At 34.5% G+C, this 25,674-nt stretch overlaps 1 protein-coding gene across 1 annotated transcript; it reads right to left on the bottom strand.

Annotated features, from left to right (window-relative positions):
- Positions 1-22,191: 22,191 nt before the first annotated feature.
- Positions 22,192-23,683, bottom strand: LOC149238059 (serine carboxypeptidase 1-like). The gene is made up of 5 exons (XM_089366913.1): positions 23,494-23,683; positions 23,268-23,366; positions 22,971-23,051; positions 22,641-22,874; positions 22,192-22,339 (listed from the first exon to the last, which is right to left on the bottom strand). Exons 1-5 carry the CDS (start codon positions 23,557-23,559, stop codon positions 22,247-22,249), a joined length of 573 nt encoding a protein of 190 aa, XP_089223039.1. The 5' UTR covers positions 23,560-23,683; the 3' UTR covers positions 22,192-22,246.
- Between the last annotated feature and the right edge of the window lie 1,991 nt (positions 23,684-25,674).

The following is a 25,674-nucleotide window of genomic DNA, read 5'->3' as shown; positions in this document are numbered from 1 at the left end:
TCTATGAGAGAGCTGGAAGATACTTTAAAAATGTTAAAGAAAGAGAAGAGCCTAGGTCCAGATGGCTGGACCGTAGAGTTCTATGTGGCTTTTTTTGAGTTACTGGGGACAGACCTCCTGCAAATCATCGAGGAAAGCATAAATAAAGGGAGGATCTCGAGCAGCTTGAAAGCCACCTTCATCGCCCTCATACCAAAATATGACAAACCCTCCTCTTTTGATGGCTTCAAACCCATATCCCTCTGCAACTGCGTTTACAAACTTATAGCCAAAATCATTGTAAATCAGTTAAAGCCTATCCTTTCGCTCCACATATCCCAAGAGAAATTTGCCTTCTTGCATAATAGACAAATCCATGAGGCCATAGGGATGGCTTAGGAACTCCTCCATTCTATCCAGTACTAGAAAATGAAAGGCATGATCCTAAAGATTAACCTCTCTAAAGCTTTTGACAGAGTCAATTGGCTCTACCTTCGCCTACTCCTCACTCATACTGGCTTCCCCTATCCTTTTATCAAATGGATCATGAACTGCATAACTGATGTTCCCTTCTGTGTGTTAATAAATGACTCGGCTTTACCTCTCTTTCATGCAGAAAGGGGACTGAGACAAGGATGTCCCCTATCTCTGCTTTTGTTCCTCTTGGTCATGGAGGGCCTCAACAAATTTATCCATGAAGAACATTAGTATGGGCGCCTAAAGGGTATCAAAGTAACTAATTCCCTTTCTTTGACTCAACTACGTTTTGTGGACGATGTCCTCATCTTTCTAGATGGCAATCTTAGTGACCTCACAACTCTCCACTAAGTCATGGGGGTCTTTCAAAAGGCCACTGGAATGGTTTTAAATGAATCTAAATCAACCTTGTCTATGCTCGGTTGTGCACAAAACAAGTTGTTGTTGGCCCTCAGGAGATTCCCCTTTGTCACCTATCCATTTGAAGAGGGCCTGAGATACTTAGGATACCATCTGAAGCCATTTGGATACAAAATTGCAGACTAGATCTAGCTTATCACAAAGGTGGAAAAGCGCCTGAACATATGGTACCATAAATACTTATCCAGATCTGGTAGACTAATTCTAATCAAAGTGGTTTTAGAAGCAACCCCTGTCTACTGGATGACCCTAGCATGGATCCCTAGAGGAATCCTGGACAGGCTTCATAAAATATGTTGCATATTTTTGTGGAAGGGGAACCAGATAGGTAGAATCTTTGCTTGGACAAAATGGGAGTCTCTGGCACTGCCTAAATGATGGGGCGTTGGGGGATTAAGCGACTGGATTTTTTCTCAAAAGCGCTAGTGACAAAACTGGGTTGGCAGCTCCTCAACAACGACAACCTTTGGATGAAGGTTGTCACTGCAAAATATATAACCCCATAAACCCTCTGGATTGGATTCGACATGATCATCGAACTTATGGGAACATCTCCAACATATGGAAAGCGGTAAATAAAGCAAAGGACCTGATAAGGAACGGTTTGACTTGGAGAATTCACTCAGGATAGAATGTGTGTCTGGGAGTGGACCCATGGGTGGGGTGTGGCAACACTAACAAACTCCCTGAGGACCTGAGACTCCATCTAGTAGAACAGGGGATTTCTCATCCCAGTCAAGTTGCAGACAATGAGCGATCCACATTACCAGAATAGGCCTAGAAATCAGGAGCAATCCTAAATATTCCCATTTAGTGGCAACAAGTTTGGAACCTCTACATTACAGCACTAACAAAGGCCCACATCAGGATCATGGAAAGGGAAGATGAGCTCATATGGGCCTTTGCAAAACATGGCTACTATGCACCTAAGATTGGATACCTCGTACTAATGGAACCTTTCAAGCCACCAGACTCTGAGATAAGATGGAACCTTCTTTGGAAACTCAAAGCTGCCCCCAGAACAAAGTTGCTCCTATGGTCCATCTTGAATAACAAGGTCCCTATAGGGGAAATCTCATGGAGCGATCTTTCGCAGGACTGTTCTGGTGCCACCTCTGCAGAAGCAGCAATGAGGACATAGAGCACCTCTTCCTGGGGTTTCCTTTGGCACAAGTTCTTTGGAATGGTATCCTAACAACACTCTCCATTAGGCCCAGCTGGCACGGGATAGCAGTAAAGGAGGCATGGACCTCTTGGTGGAGGGATACATCTGGAAAGGAAAGGAACCTACCTCTGCTAATCTGCTGGGCGATTTGGATAGCTAGGAATGAGATTATTTTCTCACAGAAGTTTCCACATTGGCCCTCCATACATAACAGAATCATAGCAGATTATCACATGATCCCTGAAGAGTCCCATAAAAACTAGACAAGGAATGTTGAGATAGAGGACATCAAGAAATCAAACCCTTGGGCTTTTTTCGATGGTTCAGCTCAGGAGATAAGCTGTGGTGGGAGAGCGATTCTATATTTTTCCGAAACCTATTCTTTCAAAATTCAAATGGGATTAGGCCAAGGAATCAACAACTATGCCGAGTTGATTACTGCAAAAAAAATTATCCTTTTTGCTTTACAAAAACATTGCTCAAACTTGCAGCTTTTTTGTGACTCAAAGCTAGTTATAAACTGGATCAACAAAAAATATACATGTTATGCTTACACTTTGAGGCATATACTGGATGAGATTCATAGACTAGTTTTGCTTTTTGACTCATTCACTTGTTATCACATTTACAGGGAGCGGAACACCTCTGCTGACTTTCTATCCAAAGAAGCAGTGATCCGGGACGACAACTCTTGGGTGATCTATGAAGATTTGGAAGGGGTCGTGTATCAGCATTATCACAGGCCATTTGTAGACCCTGAAGCACTATAACAACAACACAAAAATGAAACAGTTTTAACTTAGTTTTTGATGATAAACATTATGATTTTTGTTATCTTTTTGTTATCTTTGTAAATAGTCATCGGTTACTCTTTATCCTTCTAAGAAGAGGACAAAAACTTTTAAGTTATAAGTGTTTTTGAATTACATGTACTCCCTGTGAGGAGGAATGCACAATTTTCTTTCATTTTCGGTTGGACAGACAGTGCCAGATCAAAGTAATGCTTATGCATATACAAAATGTAATTTTCATCTTTATTAATGGAAATTACGACTTTTTCCACAGAAAAAAGAAAAAAGAAAAAGAAAAAAAAAAGAAGAAAAAGGAAAAAAAGAAAAAAAAAAAAGAAAGAAAGAGAAAGAGGTAAGGGAAATGCATATTAGTATTAATAAATCATTATGAAAAATATAATAAATAAGTAATAGTAATTATTATTAAATAGATATTGAAAATATAAAATATTTAATATTTAATATTTAAAACTTATTTATTATATATTAATATAATGTTATCATAATATTAATAAAGTTGTAGTGTATATATGATTAAATAAATATTGTAAATAAAAACATAATTCTAAATATATTCTAAATTATTATTATAATGGTTTCTTACTTTTGTATATTTTTCATTCCATTCCAAAAAAAATATTAAAAAAATATTGTTTATTGAATTTTGAATAAACAAGTATGATTTTCTTATAGTATCTAATTTAATATCAAATTTATTGTAATGGTATATAAACACATCATTGTTCAAAGGCTCTACATAAATAATTAATAAAAAATTGTTTTATAAAATTTATTTTATAGGTTATGGTAGTGAATTTAATTCATAAAAAATTATATTTCTATAAGAAATTATATCTTTGTATCCAAGTTCATTAATGTTATGTATAGTATCATTTTTTTTAATAATGTTAAGGTTTAGAGTCTATTTAATTTAGGTTTTATGGATTGGTAAGTTGAGGTATTTTATTAATTATAATTCTAGATTGTGACTATGGAGAATCCAATCTTATTTAGGGACAATAATAAACCAAACAACCAAACCAATTACTTATCGTGCTCATTCTAAAATGATCTCCATACTAAAAAACAATATTAAAAGAGTCAATATTCACTCATTAAAGTGGTCTCCATGCTTAAAAAACAACAATATCAAAGAGTCAAAATTGAATGATCATTCTATTTCTACTACCAAATAAATTATTTGAAAGTATGGTTTTAATTATTGGAAAATATCATAAGAAGATTATTTATAATATTCAAATTTTTGAGTTATTATTTTTAGTTGTGGTTTCATTAAATATTTTTATAAATGAAATATTTTTTTTTAATGATTTATTATTTTTATATAAAAATGTTAAATTATATATGATCTTTATAAATTAACAGAGATCCTTAAAACATGGTTATTATTAAAAGTTGAAATATTTGTATAAATTGCCTGCAATTTCCTCTATTTCTAATGCCAAAAATCTAGAAAGCCCATGCTTGTGACCATGTTTTTCTTGAATTTCAGCTCAGAGAAACAAAGAGAAACATACACATTCTTGGAGTACAATATCCACATTGTAGTGCATGAAAACCTACACTTCTTTTGTGAATAAAATGATATCCATCCCTGCAATTGCCACGGCTCTTAGAACTTGTAATAGAAACTCCATTGGAGAACCAACAAGGTCAAGCAAGTACTAATTGAAAATTCTTCTATCTTCTATTTTTTAGTGTTATATTTTAATAAAAGCACCACACAAGCTCCACAAATACATGTTATCAATACAAGTAATCAATGCGAAATCTAAAATGCAACAACCTCTGTAACATCCTAGATAAAATAGTTATCAATATAAGCAAATAATACCAATTTTAAAAAGCAAATCCATGTAACATCTAAGGTGAAATTTAGTGAATCAAAGAAAGCTAGAAATAATATAATGCTAAAATGTATGCATATACTTCTAGGTCATACCTTCCCCCACAACCTAGCTTAGCTCCTTTGTATTTGGTGTGATAATGAAGATAATTGGGTAGTGTAGTCGTTGGATCAATTTGTGAGAGGTCCATTTCTATTCTCTACCAATTTAGACCAAAAACAATATGTTTTGCAGTTATTGATGCCATTGCAGAGCAATGATAATTTTAGGGGCGAATGTTCGCCCTTTGGCGAAGTTAAGGGGTTTTAAATTTTTAGTGGGCGAATATTTTGTATCATAGTACATTTTTACAAATCACCTCAAATAGCCCACCTTATTTTAAGGGAGAGGATAAAAAAGGTAAATTTAGCCCTTGAAATTAGGACTTACAACCTTCCATTCGCCCATTTTCAAGAATAGGTTTTATTTAAGTGAATCCACTCGCCCATTTTCAAGAATAGGTTTTATTTAAATGAATCCTATGGGCCAAATACCATATTTATAAAAAAAGTATGGTAAATTAATAAAAATATAAATAAATGAGAGGTATGGTAAATAAATAAAAAAAAATATATATTTACTCCATAAGTCACCTTATATACATGTAAGGGTGTAAACAAATAAAAATATAAGTAAAGTGGAGGTATGGTAAATAAATAAAACGTCTTTTTATACTTACTCAAAAGGTATGGTAAATAAATAAAAATATAAATAAACTAGACATATTGTAAATAAGTAAAACCTCTTTTTATATTTAGTCCATAACCCTCGTTCTAAAGGTATGGTAAATAAATAAAAATATAAATAAACTAGACGTATGGTAAATAAATAAAACCTCTTTTTCTATCTAGTCCATAACCCTCGTTCTATTTATGAAGGCTCAAGAAAGAGGTTTTATTTAAGTGAATCCTATGGGCCAAATACCATATTTGTAAAAGAGGTATGGTAAATTAATAAAAATATAAATAAATGAGAGGTATGGTAAACAAATAAAACATTTTTTTATATTTACTCATAAGTCACCTTATATTTACGAACACTCAAAAAATGGGTTATATTTAGGTGAAACCTATAGCCAAAATACCATGGGACAAATACCATGGACTAGATTGTTATTAATACCATGCAAAAAACCATTATTAACCCTAATATTAGAATTAATAAAAATAAAAATTGCACATGGTATTGACCCATGGTATTCACCAAAATGGCACATGGTATTGACCCATGGTATTCACCTGGAATGTAGCCTATTTAAATGGGGGAATTAAACCAGCATGTAGCCTATGCTAAGATTCACTAGGACTTTACAAAGTTTTATTATTTAGTGAAAGGCTCACCAAAATCTTACAAGATTTTATAATTGAGTAAAATATTAGCCATGCCTAGTGAGAGATTCGCCAAAAAATTATATATACATATTATATTATTGATAAAATCGCCTTCCATTTTTCTTATATACCATGGAGATTCGCCCATTTATTATATTTATAAATTTAGGGGGGTTCTTAAAATTTTCCTTGTTGCAGAGGTCAATGGTTTAAGTATGGTAGAAGTTTTAAATCGTTCTTATTTATGGTCATATGCATGGAGGATGGCCTGATTTTTTTTATTGTTTAATGAGGTGATGATCATTTGCGTGCATGCAAGAGGATGTGATTATTTAGTTATTTAATGAGGTGATGAGGGCTTGCATGGAAAAAACACTACACTTACATATGGTGTGGGATATGAGAATCTCAGATGGTCATGCCATTACATCAATCTATGATGCATGAGAGTCGACTACGTGTATTTGATGTAATGTTATATATTATTTGTTATCGCCCTCCATGAAGACGTTGAGATTTACAACCTGATTTTTGGTAATAGCGGCATGATGAGGGTTGAATAATGCACGTAGTTGTGACATGAGTACTCAATATAGTCATTATAGAATACAACCTAAACTAATCATATTGTAGATAAATGAATTTAAATTTTAATAAAAAATAACAAAATTCAATCCATTATGTTAAACTATGAAAATACTTGGAAAAAAAATTAAAAACAAAATAATACCCAACCAAAACAAATTAAATACTTAATACCTGAAAGATTTATAATAACACTTTAACTTCTTCCACCACAATTCTATTGAATGTAAATATACATTGGTGCTGGCAGAAAATAAATATGTGTTACAAGATCACACAATTTTATTTTATTTTAATCATATCAATAGCTAATTATCATCTCAAAATTCATCAAAACTGAAAATCCTTATATACAACTTTTAAATCAAAGACCCTTGGAGCAATAACATATTAGGCTTTAGAATGTATGAACGAAATCAACAAACACATCACTCACCGTCTTCTGAAATATGTAGACAACAAATTGTGTACTCGAGTGCTTCCCGTAACAATATTTGCATTCAATTTATAATGAGTCATATAACGTGTTAAATTGATAATTTTATGGGGAAATTCGCCTTTTTTCCTACCATTATGCTTCTTAATATTAATATCCCAAGTACATAAAGATGTGAATCCTTTTGCAAAGTAGAGTGAATATTCCAGAGGAAGACATTCATATCATTTTAAGCAATAAGGTTATAAAATAGAGAGTCAAAGCTTTATAAGCGTCTATAGTTTATATGATAAAAAAAGTTTGAAATTTATCAATTTAAGATTATAGATGAATTTGTTCTCTTTCCGGCCGTCATAGTGAAACTATTACTAGAACAATCATGGCTTTGGAAATGGAGAGGCATTAAGTATTTAATTGGTTGCACTTTTTCAATAAAAGTTATTATTTTAAGATTAATTTATTTGGTGAGATGTATCATATAGATTTATTTTTATGAAGGAAAAATATTTAATGATTGTTATTTGAATGGTAGGAATTTACAGGGTAAGTTCTTTAGATAGAACACTAAAGGAAACCATTCAAAAATAGATCACATATTGGTACACTAGTATTCTTGACGTGGTTAAAATCCTCAAAGATAGAAACAATCCACGGCCTAAGCCAATGCGGCCACTTTAGGGAAATTTTTAATGTAAAAGAAAACAAAATTATGTAAGCTTCTCTCATGAATGATTACCATACAAATGACCCTACATTCTCTTTAAATATAAATCATGGACGAATTGGGTGTTAATCCATGGATTAAGTGTTGGTAATACTGAGGAGATAATGAACCATCAGATCACTTCATGTCGAGAACATATCGTGATAGTTGGATTGTAAACTACAAAAAGTAGATGGTAAAGAAACACACTTTACCTAACTATACACTAGACCAAGTTATACTTAACTATTTCCTATGTGTCGGAATATCCTAACATCCCCCCTTAAGAACAACTTGGGATAGGATTGAAGGATGTACAAAGTTGACACAATAGGAGAAGGAATGAGGCATTAGAGCCTATCCCCCCTTAGTGACAACTTCATGAACTCCAACCACAAATCGAATTTTAGTAAATTGTGCCTATGTGAGAGCCTTTGTAAAGATGTTTGCAACTTGATCATTGGTTGAACAATATTGCACTTCAAGAATATGGTCATGAATGAGCTTTCTGATGAAGTGCATGTGTAGTTCAATGTGTTTGTTGCGTTGATGTTGGACTGGATCTTTGCATAGTTGAATGACACTTTGATTATCACACCAAAGTGTAGTCGGATGTTGCTGCTGAAAACTAAAATCTGACAGGATATGACAAAGCCATAGGGCTTCCTTACAAGCTTCTATGACGCCATGATACTATGCTTCTGCTAAAGAAAGAGAAATGACACTTTGTTTCTTGTAAGCCCATGTAATAGGTCTAGAACCAAGAGTGAATACATAACATGCAGTAAAGTTTTGATCATCAGGGTGACTAGCCCAATCGAAATCAATGAAACCAACCAATAGAGGAGATGCTTCTGCACTGTAATGAATCCCAAATTGAATTGTACCTCGAACATAACAAAGTATTCTTTTAGCTTCTTTCCAATAACTTTCATGTGGGTTTTGCATAAACCGAGCAATAAGGCCAACAACAATGGAAAGGTCAGGATGGGTATGGGTCAAATACAAAGTTTTCCAACAAGATGATGATATAAATTAGCATCAACTTCAGGGGAAGTACAAGTGACTGAAAGTTTGGCTCAAGACTGGAAAGGGAGAAGGGGTTGGCTTACAGTTTTCCATGTGAAAGTGGCGTAGAAGATCATAGGCATACTTGGACTAGGAAAGGGAAATGTCGTCTTTGGATTGCAAAACTTGAAGACCAAGAAAATAATGTAAGTGTCCTAAGCTTGTCATTTCAAACTACTTTTTAAGGCTAGACTTCACATGATTTATATGGTTGGGATCACTACGAGTAAGGATAAGATCATCAACATAAAGAACAAGAATGATAAGAGACTTACCCACTTTCTTAGTGTAGATAGTATTGTCAGAATGACACCTAGAAAAGCGAGTATCTTAAAGAAAGCTATCCATTTTGGCATACCATGCTTGAGGGGCTTGCTTGAGACCATAAAAGGATTTCTTAAGCTGACATACAAGGCTAGAGTCTGTTTGTATAAAGTCAGGAGGTTGTTCTATATAGATTTCTTCATGCAAATCCCCATGCAAGCGAGCAAATTTAACATCTATTTGATGGAATTCCCATTTGAAAGAGGTAGCAAGGGAAACAACAAGGCGGATAGAGTTCATTTTGGCAACAGGGGAGAAGGTTTTACTATAGTCAATGCCTTCAACTTGTGAAAAACTGTTAGCTAGAAGATGAGCTTTATGTTTATCAACTTTTCCATCTGGTCCAAACTTGGTTCTGTAAACCCATTTGCATCTAACAATTTTCATCCCTTTGGAAGAGGAACATGGCCCCATGTATCATTCTCCAATAGTGAACGATATTCTTCATTCATAGCTATGTCTGAATTTGGATGGCCTGAAGCTTCTGTAAAGCTGTCAGAATCATAATTCGTTGAAGCTTGAGCCACTAAAGAAGAGGCTCTATCAAACTGAGAATATGTACGACGATGATCTTTAGGATCACCTGCAAGAACACCTGTTACATCTCGAGTAGCATGGACCTATTTTGGAAGCTGAGGAGCTGAGTGAGGATCCCGAGAAGGTGGGGGAGGATTTTCATCCTCACTGTCATCATTTGAAGTAGACATATTTTCAGAAGTAGAAGGGATAGAGAGAGGTGGCACATCCGCCAAACTAGGCTCGTATGCCGATATATTTTTAGCAAAATTTACATCTCTTCTAATGAGAACATTTTTGGATTTAGGTTGAAGAAGTCCATATCCTTTGACATCTTCAGAATATCCAACAAAAATACATTTTTTACTCTTAGGTTCTAAGGCTTTATGTTTCTCATCTGGAATATGGACCCATGCTTCACTTCCAAAAACATGAAAGTAACTTACATCTAGTTTATTTGAGCTCCATGCTTCTTCTGGAGTGATATTCTTTAAAACCTTAGTAGGAGAGCAATTTACTATGTATTTTTCATAGTTAATTTCTTCTACCCAAAATTTAAGACTAAGTGCTTTACATTGAAGCATACAATTAGCCATTTCTTTTAAGGTGTGATTCTTCCTTTTAGCTACACCATTTTGCTATGGAGTATATGGAACGGTATGTTGCAATTGAATTCCATGCTCAGTGCAAAAGTTGATGAATTTGTTGTTAACATATTATCCACCATTATCAAATCTTAGCTTAAGAATTTGATGTCCAGATTGTTTCTCAACAAAGGCCTTAAAGGTTAAGAACATGTTAAAGACTTCACTCTTGAGTTTTAAGTAGTATACCCAAATGCGTCTGCAGAAATCATCAATGAAAGTTAAGAAATACTTGTGGCTAGAGAATGAAACAATTGGAAGTGGACCATATAAATCACTATGCCCAAGCCGTAAAGGGGTTGATGCGTGCCAAGAGGGACATTTTTCAAAACTATCTCGATCATGTTTTTCGAGTACACATTCAAAACAAACGCCATCTCTATAAGATACCATAGGAGGCCCTGTCACCATATTTTCTTTACATAGATTTTGAAGGGAACGATAGTTTACGTGACCAAATCACCTATGCCAAAATTTGCTCACTTCATCATTATGATAAAAAAATATTGAGGGAAGAGTTAATGACCCAAAGTTGTTAAACTTATACAACCTTGTAGAATCATCAACAATGCCAATAGCTAAAATCTATCTAGGATATCTTAAGTCCTTAATTACAACATCATGGGGTGAAAATTCAATGATTTTACCTTCACATGAATGAGTTCTATGATATACAGTTAGAAGGTTGCAGGATAAGGTAGGAACACATAATACATCATTAAATTGACCATTGTCTAGATGAATAGTTCCAGTCCCTACAACACTAAGAGACCTATCATCACAAACATATGTATTTTTGGTGTTACAATCATTTAGAGAAGAAAACATGCCTTTTTTTTGGACATGTGATAAGAAGCTCCAAAGTCAATGAGCTTCTCATGAGAATGAGAAGAAGAAGATACATTTAGTGCATAACCAAACCAAGATACTTGACAACCACATGCAGAAAGCGATATTCTTGAATATGAAGTTGAAGTTGAAGAGTGCTCCAAATGGATGTTAGGTTTCTTCATTATTGCTTCCAAGGCTTGCATCTTCTTAAAGAATTTGGATTCTAAGTGGCCATCACGATTACAAAAGTTGCAATGTCTATCAGTCTTTTTCCCTTTGTTTTTATTTGCCTTATCATTTTATTGAATTGATTTTTCATTTTGAGACTAAAGTTGCTTAGGTCCCTTGTTTGGGTTAGGACCATTCTTTTTCGGATGTTGCGTCTTACGATTCTTTGAATTTGGTTGTTGCTGGGCTACTAAGGCTTTCTTACAAGAGTTTCCAGTATTAAGAAGACTAAGATGTAAGAGTTTTTATTGTTCTCTTATTAAAGAATCACAAAAGGCATCAAAAGAGGGGGGCTTCTAGGCTTGTCCTTGAGAAATAAAGGCTTCTCTAGTAGAATGGAAGGTGGAAACAAACACAAAGTAGGTTGGTCCTAACTTAGTAAGAATGGAATAGATAAGGCTACCATATTTTTTCTTAACCATAACATCTTCGAAGAGAAGTCTAAGGGTCTTCAACTTGGACAAAAAATCTTCAATGGAAGAAAAATTATTGGGGTCCAACGTAAGAAACTCATTTTTGAGTTGATGGGCTCTAATTTCATTTTTAATTTTAAAAACTTTATTGATTTGTCTCATTGCTTCATTAGGGGTATCAAGTTTTGCGATATGGAATCTAAAGTCTGGAGAAATAGACATCCCTATCAACCCACATGTTTGATCTTGCTTATTTTCCCATTTGGCTACCTTATCTTCATCTTTAGGTTTAGATTCTTAGCCTGAGGTTATTCTATAAAGAATTTTACTTCTAAGTAAGTCCACAATGTAAGATAACCATTGGAAGTAGTTGGTGTTTTCAAGAATAACTAGGCATGGACTTTCCATTTTAAAAGAAAATGAAGTTGAATATTCTGAAACTAAGTGTTCCAATGGAAATATCTCGAAAAATTAGGCTGATTAAAAAAAACAGCTCTGAAAACGACTTTCGGATGAAGACGTTATGGCTTTTTGAAGAAAAGTTGTTGAAGATGTCGACACACTACGTTAATGTTGGGAAGCGAATGATAATGTTATATTTAAAAAAAAAATCGCCCCCCCTTTCCAAACTTAATCTAATTATCTCACTTTTAAAAATAATATTACTTTATGTGACCCACTTTTATAAATAAGTGAAAGTCACATTTACAATGATGCTTTATGAACTACCCATTAAATTGTAACTTAAATAAAAGATAAAGTGACTTCGGAATTATAAGTGACTCACTTTTTATAATGGGTGAGAACAATTTTACATAAAGTAAATTTAAAACATAAAATACATGTGTTTTTGAAAAAGTAACTCAACAAAAAAAAGACTTGAACCCAAGGCCTCTATTCTCATAAAGTAACTTTGGACCAAGTGAGCTAGTTTAAAATGTTAGTAATATTTGAAAAGGAGGAAGGAGTTTTTTTTTTTTGCTCATTGAATCTTTGGAGTGCATGCTTACTTGAAAAACCTCTTTTTGCCTAAAAAACAAAAAAAAAAAATCACACAACCTAAAAAAACATGCAAAAGAATTCCAAGCCTTACGGCTTAAAGTTAGATTTTTCCAGAAACTAAATACTTTTCTCAATGTTTCTGATTTTCTGAAATCACACTAAGGTGCAACAGAAAAGAGCATACACGTGAGAAAAATCATTTCTTTCTATTTCTGGTTTGCCTAGATCGCACAGTGTTGCGGGGAAAAGAGCATACGCAGAAATGAAAGGTATAGATCCGATAATAAAAAATTTATAGAAGACTATAAACCGAAATAAACATAGAGATCAATAATTGTAATTGCAAATGAAGTCTATATACCTCTAGATCTTAAAAATGACGTACCTAGGTCTACCATAAACCTTTTCGCGTGAAACAAAAGGGGTTACTCACTAGAACATATGCTCCTAACACAATAGAGTAGTCCTCTCGACTCGAAAGTAGTCAGAAACAATAGATCTAGGAAACGACAGTCAGATGAAATTGTACCGACTTCGGATTTGGATCACCAACGTATGCGGCCCTTGAATATCTCTAATACCATGTAGGAATTTACAAGGTAAGTTCCTTAGATAGAACACCAAAAGGCATCGCTCATGAAGATATCACAGATCGGTACACCAATATTCTTGATGTGGTTAAAACCTTCAAACAGGGAAACAGTCCACAGCCTGAGCCAACACGGTCACTTCAGGCAATTTATTAATGTAAAAGAAAGAAAATTTACATAAGCTTCTCTCACGAATAGTCACCTTACAAATGACTTTCCATGCTCTTTAAATAGATATCATGGACCAATCGGGTGTTAATCCATGGATCAAGTGTCGATAATACCAAGGAGAGAATGAACCATCAGATTAGTTCATGTCTAGAACATATCATGACCATCGCATGGTAAGTTACAAAAAGTACATAGTAATAAAACACACTTTACTTAACTATACACTAGACTAAGTCATACTTATTTATTTCCTCTGTGTTGGAATATCCTTACATGAATTACCAGATAATGTTGTTTATAGTGTATTGGATATACGATGATCACGTGTTTTGTTAAAGAATTCCTAGATGTTAAGTCATTGGTTCAATTCCTCGTTTTATTTGGGTGTTATTTTTGGACATGACCATGTTGTAGCCTCACTAATGTCAAACTTAAAAAAAAATTACCAAATAATGATTTTAATAAAAGATAATTAATATTTTCAATAAAATTCATTACTTGAAATTCTCTTTTCATTTTCTAAATAAGTGATTGGGACAATAACACACAAAAAAGAGTTCATAGTAAAAGAGTTTTTGTTTGTTAACTTAAGTTTCAATCACAACCCATAATAAAAGATGCATTTTTACAAAATCATAAATATTTATTGGAATTTCCTTTAATCTTTGTGGCTCATTAATAAATGCATAGTAATTTACTTTAAATGGAGATAAATTTGAATAAGATATATTACTATAACTTACTTTGAACCAGGGAAAGATTATTATAACTTATTTTGAACAAGGGAAAGATTATTAACTGTTAATTATCCATCAAATTATATGGAATTGTAACCCCTTCCCATATTTAGTGTTGTCATTTGTAGTGTCCTCTCAATGTTAACTATACTTTATTCATTTAAATATTAAGTTAATTTTAGAATAAATCAAGAAAAATAAACATAACATCCATCATTCCCATTGTATTGTTGTGTCTCATTCACTTAGTCGAGTTTGGGAAAACACGGCCATGTCACTAAACGAAAATGTACGAGTGAAATAGATTTTCATCATTTTATAGTTACTGAACAAAGTTCAATAACAACATATAAATGTTATAGTTGGGATGATAATAAATAGATAGATGTTGCTCTTGTTGCTAATCATAAATAATAGAACTTCACTTAAAAAAAATATTTTCAAAAGGTGGATATAAATAAATTAGGAACATCTTTCTTGTGAACACTGAAAAATATAATAGAAGTCAACCCAAGGTTTTCAATAAATATGTTTATGTTAAAGAGTAACACACGTCTTGCGTGCGCTTTATTTAAATATGCACCTTATACATAGTTTTTACACACTAAATCTTATTAAAATCACTATAATAAAATGTCTAGATAACATAGAGTTTATGTTCATGGAACATAAAGTATTTATGAAAAATATGAAGATACGTGATTATAATAAATGTAATTAATGATTAATAATTTATTTGTGTCACCTCAATGAGGTGACTAAACCTTAGGCTCACCTATGGCTTTTGAGTGAGAACAAAACCAATGAAAAAGAGAACCGATGACTTTGAAATAAGTAATGTGAGTTTTGTTAGTATGTGAATGTGCAATTCATATAAATAGGCAAGTAAACACTTGACATCTACAACATATATTGAAGCTTTATTCTTTTAATCATATTTTATTACTATCTATTTTAGATTGTAATGCCTTATTACATTGTAATGGCATTAGTATAGGAATAGTAGTGAAAATACAAAATAACAATATTTCTTTGAAGAGATAAAAATCCAAGAAAAAAGAATAACGTAAGTTCATAGATTAACAATATACTTTATAATGTTATTAATGATTAATAAATAGCTAAGAAATAGGTTAATAGGATTAGAGATTATTATTTATAATCAAAATACTATTAAAGTGTCTAAGACAGAACCTTTTGATGCTAAAACATTAATAAATAATTAAAGATACAAATAGAGGTACAAAATAAAAATAAAAGAGAAAAATATTAAGTTGTGTAAGTATTTATCTCAAAATCAATGTTAATGCTAAAAATAAAAATAAAATTATATATAAAAGAGGAAAAAACTTTAATAGTCGATAGAAGTGAGTTAAGTTATAATAATTAATTAGCAATTGCTCCTAAAGGTGAAAAAATACATGAAAGGAATAGAATATTGTGGAAAATCATCTTGAAAAATAAAATCACTAAATATAATAGAATAAATATTAGATAAAAGATTATTTGATTTTTTTTTTAGAAAACTCTATGAGAAACTTTCTATTTCAGTTGTTGTTTACTTGTTGATGGAAAATTAGGTAGGTAAATAGGTAAATGACCACACAATTTATACAATTCCTTATCTAATTCTTAGAGTATTGAAAAATTCATGGTTTATTATATTGCTATGGTTGACGAGACAAAAATTCTTGGGAATTGCTAACTTTGTAGTTTGGCAAAGTTTCCCAACTCTGCTGAGAAACACCATCCATATAATTAGTAAATGTACAACAATTTTAACAATAATGCATTAAACTAACCTTTTCAATAAGAAAATATACTTAATGAATATGCTTCTCAAACACTCATATTAGAATTTTCATATTTAAATATAAATATTTACCATAAATTATATTTATTATAGGTTTATATCTATTATATTTATAATATATATAAATATTATTAGATTTATTACTATTGGAATAATAATAATTGGTTTAAATTCTAATTACATGGATGAGCTAAGCATTGATTCATATACATTACTTTTTCTTTCTTAATATTTAATATAATTAAATATTAGAATTTTTGTATTTAATTATTTAATGACTTGAAAATGAACTGTGGCCCCTCTCTTGTAATATTCTTTAGGGATATACTCACCAGTTGACAATTTTCGCCTCATTACAAAATTTATGGCCTTCATCGTATGAATATAAATATTTGATGTTGAATTAAACATCGTGGCCAAGGAGGAGAGGAGGAGTTCTAGATAAGAAATTTTAGAATTGGACTGATTGACATGTCAAAGGGGAAGCCAAGTATCCACTGCAGGCTTGAATCAAGGTGTATCAGTTGTCATTGACTCTTTTGGGTAAAGAATTTAGGAGTTCGATCAATTGATAAGTCTAAGAGGAAAATGTGTGTCAATTGCACGCTTGAATCGAGGTGTATCCATTGTGAGCGACTCATCCAGGTTTGAGACTTAAAGTATAAAAAAATCGAAGTTGTATGTTCTTTTTCATGGATTTAGCCACTACATTTGTGAGTTTTCTCGTTGGGATATACTTAGGTAATGTTGCACTCATGAGTCGATCCATTTTTGTGATTTTATTCTATTTTTTTTGACTTAAAAGCAGTTTGGGTTTGGATTGCTCGCTCTATCTTTTTTGGTAGTTTCCTGGAGTCTCGTCTTACAGAGATTGTGAAAATTTTCAATTCGTTCAGCATCATGTTGTGCATTTATTTTAACTTTTGAAAATATCCATGATCAAAGCCATCTTTAAGTTTAACCAATTTTACTTTAAGATTCTAAATCTATAAAAAATTGCATTAAACAAAATAGTGAAACTCAATAAATTTTCACTATTTTAGTTAAAAGAATAAAATAGTAAATCAATCCAAAACATATGGTCACACAACAATCAAATTAACAGTCAAGTAGGTTGAACAAACATAGATATAACATTATTCTTTCTTAATTACGCAATAAAGAAAATTGTGAAACTCTCTAAAGTTTGTAGGTTAGATGAAATATTTTTGTGTAACTCTCTCAAGTTTGTACATGGGAGGAAAAGTAAAATTCCATTTAACCTCAATCTCAAATTATGGTTGATTTAGTTCTTTTTAATAAGGTGAAAATAAAAACCAAAATGTTAGAAGTTTAATTACTTTAATGAAAATATTATCTCATCAAATTACTGGCTATATAGAATAAAAAATTCATTATTATCTCATCAAATTACTAGCTATATAGAATAAAAAATATAATTTTAATGATTTTAGAGTTTTATTATTCCTCACAAATTTATCTAAAATTATTAAAAATTCCAAAGTTTCATCATTAAATTTAATATTAACCTAAATTAAACTTGTTAAATGTATGTTAGACGATATGAAAAAATCAAATAGGTCATAATAAATCAAGTTGATAATGAAAACAAGGACAGCTGCGAGGCAGCGAGTTCCTGCATCAAGTTAACATTTAAGGTCTACTGACTCCCGGGCACATGAGTTTGTGAAGATGCGTTGGTTGATCCGGAGACATGGCAACTACTGGCCTATGGTCCTCTCAGATTGCATAGCACATGCTAAAAGCTGCGATGCCTGCGGATGTGGATAGAGAAGTGATTCTGGTTGAGGCGATCAAGGGAATGGTGAGAAGCCCACCTGATCCGAGGTATTTCAAGTGTCAAAACGCTAGCCACAATGCACATATGTATCCTAAGAAATAGAAAGCCAAACAGCAGCAGCAAAAAGAACTTGTTAAGAGTTCAAAACACTTTCGAAAAGGTAATGTGGCTATGTAAGCTATGAAAAGGGCCATTGGTTCAACTACTAAGTCATTCAAGAAAATGGTTTGTTTACATATGCCTTATGGTTTCAGCCACAGGAATCAAAACGAACAGATTATAACATAACACACATCGACCAAATGAGGCTAGACACAATGTCAGCCAGAACCCAAGTAGGCAAGGGACAAAAAGGAAGAAACTAGTTCAAGGAACCAAATGAAGAATGACATCAATCATGTGAGGTATTTCAAGTGTCAAAACACTAGCCAAAATGCACATATGTATCCTAAGAAATAGAAAACCAAACAGCAGCAGCAAAAACAACTTGTTAAGAGTTCAAAACACTTTCGAAAAGGTAATGTGGCTATGCTCCTTGGCTCTGAGTATTGCCTGCTTCATTGTGTGTCTGAGGATTGCTGCCCAGTTTCAAAGTGATCCTTGCTTGAAAACAGTGTATATTAATGGGACCTCGGCTTCTTTCACATGCGTGGCATCTGGTTCACCATAGAGCAGCCTGCTTACCATAGCAACAGCATAAATGTATGGCTCTCTTAGGTGAATAGAAGGAGAAAAACCATCGACTCTAACTTGAAATATTATACCCTCAGCCGGACTCTGTTGAGCGTAACGAGCTGGTACAGAGGCAGAGCAGGTTCATGACACCTCCTGGCATGCACGAACACCTACAGCACCTGCATCATGCGCCATTGATTGCTTCGTTGTTGTTCCTGTTGATCATTGGCGTTAGTAGATCGATGGATGTTGTTTGATCGATGTTGATCCGTGTATCTTTGTTCCTCAGTATCCATCCATTTATTTAGTGAGCTTGGCGGTGTCTATACTGCTTGCTTGATTCCGGTATCTACTCCGCTCGGCCATGTGATCGAAAATTCTGCGAGCGTCCATTAAAACCCCACATTTGGCATACATGTTGAGCAGCGTGTTTTCTATAAAGACATCTGCCTGAAATCCCGTCTGAGCCATGTGGGCATGGACGTGTTTACCATCTGCAAGGGCTTTCTCCTTGACACATCCGTGCAGCAAAGTAGTATAAACAGAGGAGTCACACTGGTCAATAGTATTGAGAATTTGCAGTGCTTCTTTCAAACGGCCATTGTTGCACACTGCTCTTAGTTCCTCACTCATTGATGATGGGAGTTGCCTTGCCATTGGTTTTAAGAGAAGCTGTGAAAGCAGTTGAAACAAGAAACTTATATTGATATCATATATGGTCATAGTAATGGGATTTATACATAACCAATACACGTGAACAAGTATAACACATGAGTAACCATGATGATTACAGGAAGCGGGCATACTTCCAAAGCTAATGTAATCTTCAAGCTCAAGGTTTGACTAAAAGGATAAACTGACTGAAGCAACAGACAACAGGCTAAGAAGGAATAGAGGAATGGAAGCCAGTCAGCTGTCGAGCTTGAAGCAAATTTGGTCTAATATTAACACCGTAAGAGTGTGATGCCTGGTAGTTAATGACATTTGAAAATTTCATTTATGACATTTGTTTAATATTGCATGAAAGCCAAAATGGAGTAAAATGCCCATTATTGCATGATCAAACTAATGGAAGGAATGCACGAGACCATGGAAAATTTAAGAAGTACCCCTGTAGTCCATGCTTCAGGTAGGTAGGCATAAATGGTACAGCACACAACTGATGACTATATTGGGGTAGAGAATCATCATCAATTCAAGACACAAGTAACATGAAAACTGTCGTGAAGCTTACATTTGACCTTGAAAATAAGCATTTCTTATGACAGACTGTAACATGTGAAGAATACAAGATAAGCACGAATGCTAACAATTAGGACATTAGACCGGCATCCCAGCAGAGACGATAGAAGCATAAAAAATGCGAGTTGTACCACCATGGCAGACCCAAATTCATATTTGAAGCATCCGTCGTACACCTGTAACAGAGAAGGAAGCGGGGAATTAAGACAATGCGTAAAATAATGCAAAAATAGGCTTGAGATTCAGAATTACTTGTTGTAGATTCATATGCTCTTCGTTAGAGATGTTATTGTTTTCTTGGTTTCTTTTTTCTTTGTCTTTCGACTTTTACGATGTCAATAATCAGAAGAGCCATAAGAACAAGTGCTAAGAGAAACAATGCGGCGAGTTGAGTAAGTTGGCTTATGCTAATGGATTCCATGTTATGTGAAGCAGGGAGATGTATGTGAATATCTAGGTGCAGAAGAGGCCAATTTATAAAAGAGTTCAACGTGTTTGTAAGCTGGTTTTAAGTGTGAATGGAGAATGGTCGGCATAAAACGAAAAGCTTACGGTAAGTGAGCAATCGGTGCAATTAAGTGATCCATCTGACATGGGGAGCAAGTGGCATATGGAATGATGTATGTGGCGGCATAAGTAAATGCGAAATTAGGTGATGTATCTGACATCAGGGGCAATCTTGGTGGTAGATTGGGTCCAAGCTATTCTAATAAACAATTGGCTAGACAGGAGATCTATGTCAATATCTAGGTGCAGAAGTAAGTACATATACGGATTGATTTGGAATGGAGCTGAAATACTTGAAGATCAGATTGGAGCAGGCCAGTATTTAATGATCGGCATAAAACAAAAAGCTTACGTTAAGTGAGCGATTGGTGCAATTAAGTGATCGATGTGACATGGGGAGCAAATGGCATATGGAATGATGGATGTGGCGGCAGAAGTAAATGCGAAATTAGGTGGCTTGTGCTTCACAATCTAATTTTGGCCAGTGTGCCCACAAGAAGAGCATTTTAACCAGCCAAATTTGTTGAAGGTAGCCCCTTTGAGCCTGTTGCGGTAGATTAAATATGCTGCTGTTATAGAAGACAGTAAGGCAAACATAGCTAGGTCTTTCATGTATCTCAGATAGCAACATAAAACTAGCCCAGCCAAGCATAACTTTTTTCCCTATGCAGTTAAGTTATATGGTTAGTATCTCACCAGCTTCTTGCAAACTACATTCCAAACTTCAAACTGCATGCACTACAAACCAGAGTTCAATGGATATGAATGCCCTGCATACTGAGGACACAGAAATGGTGTGGGGATACCCTCTGCATTTGGCTATACATTCGGAATGGCCCTTGTGGGTGTTGCCCATTTGAGACTAAATGAACATCACTTGAAGTTCTTCTCATGGCAAAAGAGGGGAAGCCAAACTGGAGAGTAAAGATTGGTGGAAACTCATGGCCATCTAAAATGTCAGCAGATTTTCCAAAAGATCCTTTCCGCTTACAATAACCTCTTCTTCAAGGACTGTCCGAAGGAGGACCCAAGGAACAGAAAGATAGATTAATGAAAGAATAAAGACAACACATTTATACCGGGCCTAGCCTAAATAGAAGAACAAAAGGAGAATTAGACTGAGAAACAGAAGCATACCTGAGAGAGAGAGTCGAAACAGGGGAATTAGAAAACAACTCTTCCCAAGTGCTAGCTTTTGAGTTTGAAGAAAGATCCTGGCTAAAGGATCTTATATGACTCTTTGATTCTGACAGAGGAGGATCTGATGTAACTACATCTTATAATAACCCTGGACAGTGTTATGACCTTCTAAGCTTAATTCTGAAACTCTTTTACTAATGATTTGAATTGGCCATGATAAAAGGACGAGAAGAAAATTAACTAGCTAGGACAAGGTTAAAGTGGATACCGATTGCGCATGAATTGCTTTTCTGACATAGGGATTATTTGCCCAAATGTACGAAAGAGAATATTTGTCCTGTTTTGCAGTATGAACCATTCTGTTAGTAGAATGTGTTAGAAAAGATCAAGTATAACAACTGCAATTATGAAAAAGGTAGAATGTATTAGAAAAGATCAATTATAACAACTGCAATTATGAAAAAGGGGATGAAATGTGTAACTTTACACAAAAGCATATCAACGTTACAATAAGGAAATAAGTCGACCTTAAGGTTCAAGGTTGGGTACTTAATACCAGCTACATTTTCTGTCATAGACAATATACAACACATATGAACGAAACCCTCCTCTTTTATTGCATATGTCAGTTGTCAAAAGCCTAAAGTAATAACCCTGGACAGTGTTATGACCTTCTAAGCTTAAGTCTGAAACTCTTTTACTAATGATTTGAATTGGCCATGATAAAAAGACGAGAAGAAAATTAACTAGCTAGGACAAGGTTAAAGTGGATACCGATTGCGCATGAATTGCTTTTCTGACATAGGGATTATTTGCCCAAATGTCCGAAAGTAAATATTTGTCCTGTTTTACAGTATGAAAGTCGAATACCAATAGTTAAATTTACAAAATCAAAATCCAAAACCTCTATTCTCCTCCGCCAGAAAACAAACCAAAGAAATGTGAATTTAATAATTTTCCTTTTCAAATCCTAGTTGTTCAGTTGGAAGGCCTTATATATTGACATATACAACACATACGAAGGAAACCCTCGTCTTTTATTGCATATGTCAGTTGTCAAAATCCTAAAAGAAAATAGTCGATACAAATTTGCTATACTGCAAATAAAACTGGTTTCAAATACATAGCGTGTATTGCAATTTACCACAGCAGGGCATGGCCTATCCTGGTAACCAAGTTGTAGATGAACTGTCAGACATCCGTCCTCAGAGGATTTTGTAAAACAACCATGACTAGAGATTCTGCTCGTTGACCCAAGAAACTGATCAAATATTTCTAATTTTTCGTACCTCTTGGTTAGAATTCTTGATCGACTACCTAGGCTATGTGTGTAACAAACCGGATCAAGAATATTGCCTCTGTTGGTTCCGTTCAAAACCTGTTTTTCAAAATGCCAAATCAGGACTAATTTTCCAAGGAATAATGTAATGTCCTGAATTTAGCAAAGGAGACTCGAGTGGACTACAAGCATTACCTCCCACACTTCTAATATCTTAGATTGACAAGAAGCATTGGTGGAATATGAATAGCTACCATTGCAAGTCTCCTTTACTGCCTGCAGCAACAAGTATGGAGAAGTTCTATATTCAACACTTGCTGAAATGCCAACTGATTTAAATTCTCTAAACATAACAGTAAACAACTCGTAAAATAATACCATATTAGACTAGTAGTCAAATGGCATCCTTAGAACTACCATCCTTGTATGAAGAATACAAAAATTGTGCCTATGATTCTATGGTATCTTATTTTGCTGTTGCAAGGTACACACCTGGTATAATTCATCTGAAATAAGTCCCTTTCGATGTGCAAAAGGCACCTGTGTGCTGTCAAATGCTTCATCTGTAATTCCATTTCCAACCAGATAACCCTGAAAAACTAGCCATGCAAGAAGCCAGACAATGAGAAAACGTAACGTAGTTTCTAGTCATCAACATATTTTGGAGAGGCCTGAATGAAGGCTATGAATTTCAATTAGATTAGCAAAGAGTTTTGACCTTAAGGTTCAAGGTTGGGTACTTAATACCAGCTGCATTTTCTGTCATAGACAATATACAACACATATGAAGGAAACCCTCCTCTTTTATTGCATATGTCAGTTGTCAAAAGCCTAAAAGAAAATAGTCGATACAAATTTGCTATACTGCAAATAAAACTGGTTTCAAATACGTAGGGTGTATTGCAATTTACCACAGCAGGGCAAGGCACTTGTGTGCTGTCAAATGCTTCATCTATAATTCCATTTCCAACCAGATAACCCTGAAAAACTAGCCATGCAAGAAGTCAGACAATGAGAAAACGTAACGTAGTTTCTAGACATCAACATATTTTGGAGAGGCCTGAATGAAGGCTATGAATTTCAATTAGATTAGCAAAGAGACTGGACGTGGTAATAAACAGGCTAGTAATAAAAAGAAAAAACGAATAATTAAAAGTTATATAAAAAATTATTAAATAAAATAATATGACAATTAGAATATATAAATATATAAAAGTTGCCACAGCTGGACCGCTGGACTTCATGCTACCGCATGGATACCAAGTGTTGCGTTACCTGCACAATTCATGCAGTGAATGAATGGCTTCTGTGCGCAGCGGGTGAACCACTTTCTGTGTGCAGTGGGTGAACCACTTGAGTTAATGGCTTATTTGAATGGCTTCGTGCAGTTAATGACTTGGGAGTAGGTAGGTGATGTTGTGAACGGCTTATATGTGAAGTGAGTGAACAGCTTCTTTGAATGGCTTAAGTGAATGGCTTTCTTTGCGCTGTTAGACAACAAATTCTATGCCTTCAGAGAAGAGTAGAGAGATCCAGGACTCTCTAATGGCAATCGTTTAAGATTAAACATCCTATTGACATGAGGTAAGATTGATATTGACAAATTGACATTTGACCGCATAAAATATGGTGTTATTGTGCAGGGATTTCTTAACTACATGAAGATCTTGCCGTCAAAGAGGAGGGATTTCTTAACTACATGAAGATCTTGCAATCCTAACAATCCTCCATGATATCAGTGTCGTCATCAAGCCTTCTAGGTAAGTTTTTCATAAGCCTTTTATTCCTAGCAAGATCTATTTCAAAAGCAGCAAGCAACTCCACTAATATGAAATCCTGTCTGAAAGAAGGTGAAGATACAGGGCTCCGCTACCAGATGTAGTTCTTCTAGCAGGTGAAAAAGTAACTAAAGTAAAGGGGTAGTTCATAGAGGCCGCCATACCTGAAAGAAACTCTCGTGAGCTAGACAGAAAGATACTACCAGAGCTAGCCCACAAAAGGAATAAGGTACTAAGAATTGCTCAGTAGGTAGGGCTTTGCCTGGAGGATTCTATTCATAAGCTTCAATCAATTCATTCCCATTTTTTTGCCTAGCAACCATAATCTTTGACGAAGAAACATACAGGAAGGAACTTCTTTCATCAACAGATCAAGTTCCGATCAAGAGAAAGCTCCGCTACTGCTGGCATATTATCATCATTCTTAGGCGCAGTTGGAATAAAATATACAAGATCAAAAGAACCACCATATCACCGCAAGATGGGAGCAGTCCGTCCGTTGGAGAACCTCCCCCAACCAAACATATAGCAAGCAATCTAGCAAGCGCCGAGGGTCCTGCTCAACCTCAAAGCAATTGTTGCCGTGCACTGCTTTGCTCGACTCATCCGGCCGTATGAGATCATTCTGTGCACCCTGCTCTCTCCCGTGCACCCTCAAACAGAAACATCTAGCAAACATCTAGCGATCACAGCTGCACAGCTGCAGCCCCTGCATGCACAACAGCTGTTAACACCAAACCTTAGCATACCCTGCAAACAATTCTGCAGATAATACAAATTAATCGAATTAATGTTAACATTAACACGAGACCGTTGACGGTTAGCGATAATGCACCGGGCGTAAAAGCAATTTAAGCTATGCTCGAGCCTCTTCCGCCTCGAGAAGAGGCCAAATAAGATGGCAAAGCCTCAGCTCGAAATGAAACTTAGGCTATCTCGGCACATCCCCGCACAACACATTTGCAAACCTTATGATAATCACCGAATAACACTGGGCAGGGACTAAAAACTAATGCTATATCCGTCGCGAACGATTACTATAGTCCCTGCCGAATGCCAGATGGCAGGGACTAATAACTAAACAATAAATGTAGACTTGTAAAGCTAATAAATTTTTCAAT

Source organism: Pinus tabuliformis, chromosome 8, assembly GCF_031772625.1.
Source record: "Pinus tabuliformis cultivar Carrire ecotype Pingquan chromosome 8, CPIR1, whole genome shotgun sequence".
Lineage (NCBI taxonomy): Eukaryota > Viridiplantae > Streptophyta > Pinopsida > Pinales > Pinaceae > Pinus > Pinus tabuliformis.
The sequence above is the reverse complement of the archived record's forward strand: the minus strand, read 5'-3'. Positions and strand labels throughout refer to the sequence as shown.